This window comes from Lissotriton vulgaris, chromosome 7, assembly GCF_964263255.1.
Source record: "Lissotriton vulgaris chromosome 7, aLisVul1.2, whole genome shotgun sequence".
NCBI classification, from domain to species: Eukaryota; Metazoa; Chordata; class Amphibia; order Caudata; family Salamandridae; genus Lissotriton; species Lissotriton vulgaris.
This window is the reverse complement of record NC_141695.1, coordinates 1,314,053,918-1,314,066,319: the sequence shown is the minus strand read 5'-3', so window position 1 is coordinate 1,314,066,319 and position 12,402 is coordinate 1,314,053,918. Positions and strand designations below refer to the sequence as shown.

General features: G+C 39.4%; 1 protein-coding gene across 2 annotated transcripts in view; it reads right to left on the bottom strand.

Annotated features, from left to right (window-relative positions):
- LOC147703580 (transmembrane protease serine 9-like) overlaps window positions 1-12,402 on the bottom strand; it is a 1,394,371-nt gene that overhangs the window by 1,256,299 nt on the left and 125,670 nt on the right. Inside the window, exon 3 of one of the 2 annotated variants that reach the window (XM_086931925.1) lies at window positions 10,088-10,411. In XM_086931925.1, coding sequence (XP_086788051.1) covers window positions 10,088-10,411 — 324 coding nt within the window. The remainder of the gene's footprint in view (window positions 1-10,087; window positions 10,412-12,402) is intronic. The other variant, XM_086931926.1, reaches the window with a different exon arrangement.

Genomic DNA, 12,402 nt, shown 5'->3' with positions numbered 1-12,402 from the left:
GGGGGCAAAGGCCTGCGTTAACTACCCTTCACTATCTGCAAAGAGAGAGTACTTCTAAGAGAAAAGAGGGGGGGGGCAGCGTTTAAAGCACATCAGCGTGCATAAACACGAAAATGTTTTTACCTATCACGTACTTGACATTTGACAGCTTTTGATATTTGTTATTAAAAAACCATTGAAATTCAATGAAAAAACCATAGGTTTTAGCCCATATATAGTTAGGGATTAGCATTTTCAAAACCTTATTTTACTTGCATAAAACCATTTAAATTTGCATATATAGTTAGATGCGCTAACTATATATCGCGCACCCGCAATCCACTGCTGATGATGTCACATATTACATCATTCATGACATGCTCAGTGACATCACTGATGACATCACTGATGACATCTCAAATGACATCACTGATGACATCACTGATGACATCTCAAATGACATCACTGATGACATCACTGATGACATCACTGAAGACATCTCAAATGACATCACTGATGACATCTCATTTGACATCTCATTTGACATTACTGAGCACATCACTAATGACATCATTCATGTGATAATACGATGAACCTCTTCAGACTCTAATATAACCTTAGATACACTCAGTGTAAACAAAAACTCACAGACTGTCACTCATCCATGGAGTTACTCACACACCTAGTCAGTCATGCAAAGAATCAATCACACCTCCATTTCCTATACTATACAGTTATACACACCTTACTTATTCAAACATATACTAACACATATTTACTCTCTTATACAATCCCTGATACAAGTTCACAATGATCCATACAGCCACTCACACATTCACTGGCTCTTATGCACAGTTATTTATATATGTCAACTCTCACATGTACTGTGTTTTACATATGTACTTACTTTGACATGTAGCACTAAGATATCCATTCACTCACCAATACACTCATGCACACAGTCAACCGCCCATACAGCTATTTCCACATGCACTTTTGAACCCATACATCTAGTGAATCAACTGCTCACACATCTATACACAGAGTCATACACCTTCCAGCCACCCACACACACACTCAGTCTCCCATACAAATACTTCGGCAACCAATCAATAACCCATATAGTTACTCATTTAGCTACTGATCAACACATGCAGCAGTTCATAGAACAACAGATATAATGATGCACAAATTAAGACAGTTTAGTCACTAACCCATGCACTCAGTGAGACACATTTAATCACTCTCTCATACAGTCAGTCATGCACCTACTAAATCCTTCATCCAGACACTTATACATCCACTCATTCTTCAATATGTAAGACATATTTTAACTTTACAGAAACATACAGTCACTGGATGTTGTCATCAGTGTTGTCATCAGTGATGTCATTTGAGATGTCATCAGTGATGTCATCAGTGATGTCATTTGAGATGTCATCAGTGATGTCATCAGTGATGTCACTGAGCATGTCATGAATGATGTAATATGTGACATCATCAGCAGTGGATTGCGGGTGCGCGATATATAGTTAGCGCATCTAACTATATATGCGAATTTCAATGGTTTTATGCGAGTAAAATAAGGTTTTGAAAATGCTAATCCCTAACTATATATGGGCTAAAACCTATGGTTTTTTCATTGATATATATATATATATATATATATATATATATATATATATATATATATATATATATATAAGGCTCCAAAACACCAACCAGTTGCACACGCGAGTGGGTGCACGCCGAATCGGGGGTGTGCCCGAGTAACAAATAAGCTCCAAAAATCCCAGGAAAATCAATCCTAAAGGAAGGTAGCACACTCAGGGGAGGTTTCACAAAAGATTTAATAAGGAAACCAACAGCAACGACGCGTTTCGCCTTGGGGCTTCGTCAAGTTGTGCAGAGAGCCGAGGCGTGCGCCGGTTTAAAAAGAGGACAGCATGTAAATTCAATGAAATCAAAGTAGGACTGTGAAATAATTACATGGTCGCCATATTGGAACGGTGTTGAATGCAATCTTAATACAGGCAATTGAAACATAACAATTCAAATAAATGCCGGACCGAAAAGTATACGAATCACAGAATATCCAAATTGTGAATATGCGTGCTAGTACAGTCTCAACAATAAATCGTATCACAATGATATGGCCCTGGATGGGCATGCGGTAGCGACTGAATAAATTCCCCTCTCAATGCATAATGCATAAAATCAAGAGGCGAAAACCGAGCAAAAGGACTAAATAGCGCCAAAATTCAAAGCTCAATACAATAATAATGGTGCACATATCATCAAAAGTATATACTAAATTCAGTTAAACCGCACAGCGATTACGCCCTGGATGGGCAATGCATTGAATTCAAACATGCGTCACAAAATTCATTTTAAATATTAAACACATTAAAAGAATATGTCACATGAACATGGTTCATATAGACATAACCTGATCGGTGAAACACAGTCATAGAAAAATGGGGAGAATACATTGTATATAATATCAAGATTAATAGATGCCCAACCAGTTAGCCTAAATGGACTGATAATTCCTCATGCATATTGAGGCCAAGCGGATGCTTACACTGTAAGTCTATTATATATCTCGATTCCAGTCGTCTGAGTCTAAGCAGACGATCACCCCCCCTGATGCTCACAGGTACACTATCTATGCATGTGTAAGCTAACAGATCCCTGTTACTTTTATGCATTTTGGCAAAATGCCTAGCCACTGGGTATGCATCATCCTTTTTAGCAATCGCACGCATGTGCTCTAGTATCCTAAGTTTTACTGCATTGGTGGTGCTCCCGATATAGTTAAGGCCGCACGGGCATGTTAAACAGTAAATGGCGTATGGCGTGGAACATGTTAAAAATTTGTTGATTCTTTTGGGGATGGTGACACCAGGTATCTTGTAAGTAAGCGTCCGCTTACTAAATTTACAAGCCTTGCAGCGGCCACAAGGATAGAAACCATTGAGGGTAGGCAACTTAGGGGTCTTTTCAGGTGCAGAATAGTGACTGGAAACTAAATGATCTTTGAGCGATCTCGCTTTTCTGAATGTAACAAGGGGGTTAGATGGTAAATTTGCTTTAATGGTATTATCTGACAGTAAGATATTCCAATTTTTTCTTAAGATTTTCTTAATTTGGCCTGCATTATGAGAAAAGGTAGTAATGAGCCGAAAGCTGCCATTTTTAGATTTATCTTGGTTTTTGGCTTTCAATAGATCTTTGCGTTTTGTGTTTTTAACTCTCTCATAGGCCTTACTTAATACCATATCTCCATAACCCCTAGTTTTGAACCTTTGCATGCTGGCATGGGCTGCTCTCTCAAAATCACTATCATTCGAGTTGTTTCTGCGTATTCTGAGTAGCTCCCCATACGGTATACTATCCACTAATTGACTGGGATGACTACTAGTAGCAAACAGCGTGGAATTGCCCGCCGTTTCTTTTCTAAACAATTTAGTCTGTATACAACCACAATTGTCTATATATATAGTGAGATCAAGATAATCAACTGAAGTGTGGCTGATTTGTCCGGAAAACCTGAGATTGATGTCATTATCATTGAGGGCATCTACAAAGCCGCTGGCAGTATCAACAGGACATTCTAGTATGATGAAAAGATCGTCTATATAACGATACCACCTTATTATTCGACTGTCCCACTCAGGATGTTTCTCGCTCCAGGATGCCTGCTCCTCCCACCACCCCACGAAAAGATTCGCGAAGCTGGGGGCGGAGCAGGCTCCCATCGCGACGCCGGACAGTTGTTTGAACAATTGCTTGCCAAATAAAAATATGTTATTATTAAGGCTAAACATCATGAACTCCATCAGCATCTTGTTGTGCTCATAAAATCTTATGGGCCGTTTATCCAAGAAGCTGGCCATAGCTTTGAGCCCATCACCATGTGCAATACATGTGTATAGACTGGTGATGTCAAGCACCAACATACAATATGTTTCTTTCCAGACAATTTCTTCAATACAGTTTAGTAAATGTTTAGTGTCTCTTAGATAGGATTTGAGGGACATTACCAATGGAGATAAAAATGAGTCTACATAAATAGAAAGGTTCTCAGTCAAACTGCCATTGGAAGCAACAATGGGCCTGCCAGGAGGATTTAACAAATCTTTATGAACCTTAGGTAGGTAATAAAAAGTGGGGATCACAGGACTCAGACACCTTAAAAACAAATATTCATCCGTGTTTAGCATGTTCACGTTGTGCCATTTGGAAATCATTTCATGATAATCAGCCACACTTAGATTATATGTTCTTTCATTCACAGTGGCATAGGTGTTGGTGTCTCCCAAGAGGCGACAAGCCTCTGTTTCATATTGGGTAGCCGTGAGTAGAACAATGTTCCCCCCTTTTATCAGAAGGCTTAATAACCAATCCCGAGTCTTCACAAAGAGTAGTAAGAGAAAGCTGTTGAGTTTTCGTAAAATTATCTTTTTTAGGTACAAGTTTACTGGTGATGCGCAGTCTGCCATTTGGAAATGATTTCCAAATGGCACAACGTGAACATGCTAAACACGGATGAATATTTGTTTTTAGGGTGTCTGAGTCCTGTGATCCCCACTTTTTATTACCTACCTAAGGTTCATAAAGATTTGTTAAATCCTCCTGGCAGGCCCATTGTTGCTTCCAATGGCAGTTTGACTGAGAACCTTTCTATTTATGTAGACTCATTTTTATCTCCATTGGTAATGTCCCTCAAATCCTATCTAAGAGACACTAAACATTTACTAAACTGTATTGAAGAAATTGTCTGGAAAGAAACATATTGTATGTTGGTGCTTGACATCACCAGTCTATACACATGTATTGCACATGGTGATGGGCTCAAAGCTATGGCCAGCTTCTTGGATAAACGGCCCATAAGATTTTATGAGCACAACAAGATGCTGATGGAGTTCATGATGTTTAGCCTTAATAATAACGTATTTTTATTTGGCAAGCAATTGTTCAAACAACTGTCCGGTGTCGCGATGGGAGCCTGCTCCGCCCCCAGCTTCGCGAATCTTTTCGTGGGGTGGTGGGAGGAGCAGGCATCCTGGAGCGAGAAACATCCTGAGTGGGACAGTCGAATAATAAGGTGGTATCGTTATATAGACGATCTTTTCATCATACTAGAATGTCCTGTTGGGTGTGTTACCGCTACAACGCATCTTTTACAACGTAATGCTGTTACAACGCAGCTATTACATCGCAAATACCATTACAATGCATGCCATTACAACGCATGGCATTACATAGCAGATGGTATTACAACGCATACCATTACATCGTAAGTATTGGTAAGTATTTATTTTTTTTAATAATTTTATTTAATATGTTATTATTGATTTAATTATTATTAATTATAAAAAAATATTTATTTCGTTTTTAAATATTATAAATTAAATATATTAATTTAAGTATTTTTTAAAATAAGTATGAGTATAGGAGTATATGTTTTGGGGTACTGATGTATATGTTTTGGGGTGTTTGGGTATTTTTAGGTATTAGGGCAGTGTTTGGGTTTTGGGGTACAGGGGTGTTTTTAGGTTTTAGGGCAGGGTTTGGGTTTTGGGGTACAGGGGTGTTTTTAGGTTTTAGGGTAGGGTTTGGGTTTTGGGGTACAGGGGTGTTTTTAGGTTTTAGGGTAGGGTTTGGGTTTTGGGGTACAGGGGTGTTTTTAGGTTTTAGGGCAGGGTTTGGGTTTTGGGGTACAGGGGTGTTTTTAGGTTTTAGGGCAGGGTTTGGGTTTTGGGGTACAGGGGTGTTTTTAGGTTTTAGGGCAGTGTTTGGGTTTTGGGGTACAGGGGTGTTTTTAGGTTTTAGGGCAGGGTTTGGGTTTTGGGGAACAGGGGTGTTTTTAGGTTTTAGGGCAGAGTTTGGGTTTTGGGGTACAGGGGTGTTTTTAGGTTTTAGGGTAGGGTTTGGGTTTTGGGGTACAGGGGTGTTTTTAGGTTTTAGGGTAGGGTTTGGGTTTTGGGGTACAGGGGTGTTTTCAGGTTTTAGGGCAGGGTTTGGGTTTTGGGGTACAGGGGTGTTTTTAGGTTTTAGGGCAGGGTTTGGGTTTTGGGGTACAGGGGTGTTTTTAGGTTTTAGGGCAGGGTTTGGGTTTTGGGGTACAGGGGTGTTTTTAGGTTTTAGGGCAGGGTTTGGGTTTTGGGGTACAGGGTTATTACGACTTTATATAAATTAAATTAATTAAATATTAATTTAATTGTATTAATTTACGATTACAATTAAATTATATTATTTAAAAAAGTTTAATTAATTAAATTCTTTTAATTTTATTAAATATAATTATATTATGTATTATTTATAACTTAATTAAATTATAATTATATTTATTGTAATTAATTTCATTATATTATTTTCTATTTATAAATTTTTTATATATCATTAATTATATTATTTTAAATTACTATAATTAAATGAATTACTGTTTTAAAAATTTTATATTATTTTTATTATTTTAAATTAATTTAATTAACTTTATTACATTTTTTAAAAAAAAGATATACTTACCAATACTTACGATGTAATGGTATGCGTTGTAATACCATCTGCTATGTAATGCCATGCGTTGTAATGGCATGCATTGTAATGGTATTTGCGATTTAAAAATCGCGTTGTAACGGAACGCGTTGTAAAACATCGCGTTGTACTGACACCAATCCTCCTGTTGATACTGCCAACGGCTTTGTAGATGCCCTCAATGATAATGACATCAATCTCAGGTTTTCCGGACAAATCAGCCACACTTCAGTTGATTATCTTGATCTCACTATATATATAGACAATTGTGTTTGTATACAGACTAAATTGTTTAGAAAAGAAACGGCGGGCAATTCCACGCTGTTTGCTACTAGTAGTCATCCCCGTCAATTAGTGGATAGTATACCGTATGGGGAGCTACTCAGAATACGCAGAAACAACTCGAATGATAGTGATTTTGAGAGAGCAGCCCATGCCAGCATGCAAAGGTTCAAAACTAGGGGTTATGGAGATATGGTATTAAGTAAGGCCTATGAGAGAGTTAAAAACACGAAACGCAAAGATCTATTGAAAGCCAAAAACCAAGATAAATCTAAAAATGGCAGCTTTTGGCTCATTACTACCTTTTCTCATAATGCAGGCCAAATTAAGAAAATCTTAAGAAAAAATTGGAATATCTTACTGTCAGATAATACCATTAAAGCAGATTTACCATCTAACCCCCTTGTTACATTCAGAAAAGCGAGATCGCTCAAAGATCATTTGGTTTCCAGTCACTATTCTGCACCTGAAAAGACCCCTAAGTTGCCTACCCTCAATGGTTTCTATCCTTGTGGCCGCTGCAAGGCTTGTAAATTTAGTAAGCGGACGCTTACTTACAAGATACCTGGTGTCACCATCCCCAAAAGAATCAACAAATTTTTAACATGTTCCACGCCATACGCCATTTACTGTTTAACATGCCCGTGCGGCTTTAACTATATCGGGAGCACCACCAATGCAGTAAAACTTAGGATACTAGAGCACATGCGTGCGATTGCTAAAAAGGATGATGCATACCCAGTGGCTAGGCATTTTGCCAAAATGCATAAAAGTAACAGGGATCTGTTAGCTTACACATGCATAGATAGTGTACCTGTGAGCATCAGGGGGGGTGATCGTCTGCTTAGACTCAGACGACTGGAATCGAGATATATAATAGACTTACAGTGTAAGCATCCGCTTGGCCTCAATATGCATGAGGAATTATCAGTCCATTTAGGCTAACTGGTTGGGCATCTATTAATCTTGATATTATATACAATGTATTCTCCCCATTTTTCTATGACTGTGTTTCACCGATCAGGTTATGTCTATATGAACCATGTTCATGTGACATATTCTTTTAATGTGTTTAATATTTAAAATGAATTTTGTGACGCATGTTTGAATTCAATGCATTGCCCATCCAGGGCGTAATCGCTGTGCGGTTTAACTGAATTTAGTATATACTTTTGATGATATGTGCACCATTATTATTGTATTGAGCTTTGAATTTTGGCGCTATTTAGTCCTTTTGCTCGGTTTTCGCCTCTTGATTTTATGCATTATGCATTGAGAGGGGAATTTATTCAGTCGCTACCGCATGCCCATCCAGGGCCATATCATTGTGATACGATTTATTGTTGAGACTGTACTAGCACGCATATTCACAATTTGGATATTCTGTGATTCGTATACTTTTCGGTCCGGCATTTATTTGAATTGTTATGTTTCAATTGCCTGTATTAAGATTGCATTCAACACCGTTCCAATATGGCGACCATGTAATTATGTACACAGTCCTACTTTGATTTCATTGAATTTACATGCTGTCCTCTTTTTAAACCGGCGCACGCCTCGGCTCTCTGCACAACTTGACGAAGCCCCAAGGCGAAACGCGTCGTTGCTGTTGGTTTCCTTATTAAATCTTTTGTGAAACCTCCCCTGAGTGTGCTACCTTCCTTTAGGATTGATTTTCCTGGGATTTTTGGAGCTTATATATATATATATATATATATATATATATATATATATATATATGTATATATATATATATATATATATATATATATATATATATATATATATATATATATATATATATATATATATATATATATATATATATATATATATATATATATATAGATATATAAAACACATAGCCTTACTTGCAAATGGGAGATGTGCCAAATGCATAATTCTATAGGATACTATTGTTGTGTTTCTGGAAGTGCCATGATTCAGAGGAGAAGCCCAGATCATCAAGGTACAATTAGGATATGCTTGCCCTGGTGGGTGCCTTTTTCTTGGGCTTGGATCCTGCTTGGTCACAGACTCATAGTAAAAAAATGTTTATTAGTCGATTAAAACCATAAACCTTGTGAAAGACATACATGAGATAACATTTACCTAAAAAAATAAGAAAAAAACTAAAAATTATAGTCAATGGTGATCAAAACGTATTTTTTCTTATATGGAGCGCAGATATGAAATTTACTACACATCCTGTAAGTAATTTGTAGATAAAATGCTTGGTCTGGGACTCATAGTAAAAAAATGTTTATTAGTCAATTAAAATCATAAACCTTGTGAAGGACAACCATGATATAACTTTTACCTAAAAAAATAAAAAATAAAAAAAATTGTATCAGTGGTAATTTGTGGATAAAGTGCCAGTGTGCAAATGTTAAGGTGACAGGCCGGATACGCCCATATAGTCAATAAAAAACATGGCTATTGCAGAGGACATACATAAGACAACGACTTACAAATGTAAAAATTGTTATCAAACATTATCGTTTCTTATTTGGGGAGCAAATACTGTAATGTACTGCACATCCTATCAGTAGTTTGCAGATAGGAGCCAGTGTGCCACGTTAGGGTGACAGGTCGGAGACTCGATCCCTATAATCTTCGATTTCCCCCTCTAATTAGTGGGCTTCCTAGTCTAGCCAGTAAATTGAAATGAGGTGTAGTTAATGCATTGCATATATGTAATGGTTCCTTTTCACCCCCAAGACCTTATGTATGCTTCTGGATTTCTTTCTACCCTTGAAAGGTTCTTGTTGTCCTATTCTAAACCCGCCGTCTAACTCACCAGGAGTGTGAATGTCTATAGAGAAGAGTTAGCGGTGGCAGCAGGCTTCAGTTGGCATTGCAGCAGAGGGTACCAGGGCCAAAACCAAATGCCCACATCTCATAGGGTCCCACACTTCTGTACACCATGCCTACTGCCCTTGAAGACACGCTGATACTTCCAATTACTTTAGGGAGAGAGGTGAGGTGTTTAGTAAAGACAATAAAGGAAGGTACGCAGCATGGGATCAACAGGTATTGTGAAGGCGAGGGAGTGGACTCCACACAGTGAATCACGTGGTGGTGTACAACAGACCATGTCACGCACATGTTCCACTGATTACTCTGGAAGGGGTTGTCCACAAATAGTTGGTTTTCGGCAAGCCTCCACCACGGTCACTTTTAAACATAATTACTTAGGTAGATTCAGAGAGGACTAACCGCTTCAGTATGCAAGAATAAAGCCAAGAGTGAGATTATTATCAAGCAAGGAAAATACAATTACCCGTGCAGACGACCCCGGCATCTTCAATATGTCTACAGTCATGTATATTCCACCCGTTGTTCCGGCAGTCCCACAGGTAGGATTCATCTCCTCTGCAGGCCACGTCATCCAGGAGGATGCTCCCATTGCCCTGACCGAAGTAGGCATTTGACGGAGCAGAAATGGCGGCATCACAGCCGAGCTGCCTGCACACAACGTCTGCATCGACGAGGTCCCAGTAATCATCACACACCGTCCCCCAGGCTCCTGCGTAGTAGATTTCAACTCGGCCAGCACAGCTATTCGGTCCATTTACGAGGCGCAAGGTCAGTCCTCCGGGACCTGCTGGGGACACAAAGCACATACAGTGAGAGGCTTTCAGGCAAGGAGCCCCAATGGCGGCGGCACCAATAAACGCCTAGCTACGGTATAATCCCCAGGTGCCCGAGGCAGGGTAAGAGCAGGAAACTTTTCTGAGGAACATTAACTTGCTTCGCCACTCGTGACATTCAGAATAACCTGATTGCTTGCCGGCTTGGTACCATCAAATCGGAAATAGAGTGAACGCACACAATCTTATTATACATTTTTAACGTTTGTCATAATATTCTTCATATCACTATCGACTTTAAAGCCCGCAATTTGTGTAACCCTAACAAGTAAACTGAGACTTGTCCGAGGAATTGGGTTATGCTAGAATAATCAATTTTGTAATACCCTTATGTTTTTTTTGGGCAGTCACATTTGGTTTATTTAAGCAATTATAAATAAAACATTACAGAGGTTTAAAACAGGAAGAGAAAATGTTTCTCTTTTATTTGACAGTAAAGTAAAAAAGAATGTTCCAACCAAATGCAACGTAAAAAGAGAACATTTTCACAAGCGGTGTAACTGCAGCAGCTCTATTTTCAGGCTAGTATTTTAATTTGATAAACACTTCGCACAGGGGAACACTTCCAGATGTAGTACGAGGACAGTTGAAGGGACACCTTCCTGTACATATCTAAACCATGGCATTTTGCATTTTCCATGTGTGCTGCACAAGGCAGCACAAATGGAAAATGCAAAAACGAGGAGAAATAAGGCATTTCTCCTCATATCGCCAACTTAAGACCAGGGTTTTCCTGGTCTTAAGTTTGGCGTTAGTCCTGTTTACGCTGCCCTTGTGAATAGGGGGCAGGGTAAATATCAATGGGTGTTGCGGTGGAACGCCCACCACAACACTCACTTCACGCCCCTTTCACGCTAAACACAGCATGAAAGGGGGCCTATTCACAATAAGTGGCTTAACGCTGGCTTGGGAATAAGACGAGGCCGCTATTGCCACCACGTCACTGAAAGTGACGTTGTAATGGTAATAGGGGTTTGTGAATATGCCCCTCAGGTTTTCCTTAGTACGTTTGTGATGTAGTGTGTGGCGGTCACCCACCATTCCTGGATCTGCATCTCATCCTATGGATCTAGAGTTAGCAGGTTCTGTTCTTTCTGGTCAGGGAGGGTGTTCATCTGACTTGGCTTCTATTTTTTCAAGGAACACATCCCACTTGATGTATCCTCCCCAGTCCCTCCTTCATTCTGGGCACCTGATGCATTGCTATCTCTGCCCGCAACCCTTTTAACAGGTCAGAGTGCCAGGCCAGCATCATTGGGGCCACCGAGTCCTTCCAGGCGGTGTTACATCTTTTTGCCAGTACCATGGCTAGGCTCACAAATCAACAGATGTGCTTGTTTCTTTTTCATGCTGGATCTCGCTGTAAAGCGTCCTGGAGCATGTGTCTCAGTCAATTCCACCATCAATCGAATCACATCTCCCCAGAAATGTGTTATCACTGGGCATTGCTGTACCATGTGGTAAAATTCATTCCACCACGTCTGGGGCATGCAGCGGAAACACCCAGGTAAATTTGTCTGTTGCATTTTGGGGTGAGGTAGGTGTGATATAAAACAGTAAAATGTATGTATTGTAGCCTAGTATTAGTGGAGATCCTTCTCCGGGAGCACCGTTATCTCCCCCAAGCAGGATATGATATCTCCTGTCCTAATTTCGCCTTTCAATATTCCTTGGCGTCGTCTGGGTGACTGCCTGCCCCCTGCAACAGTGCCCCATATAAACATGTTATGGCCGTCCTTTTCGGGGCCATTGGTCAAAAATACAGATAGTATGGGTGTAGAGTCATGGAGGTCTAGCAGCAAATCCCACATGTGTTTCATTTCCTGTGATAGAGCCTTGTATAATGTAAATTATCTGTTAGTTAGTGGGTGGGGGGATTTGTAAGTATTGTATGGGAACAGATTTGCATGATATAAGATTTCTACATAGTTGTTCTGCCCCTGGC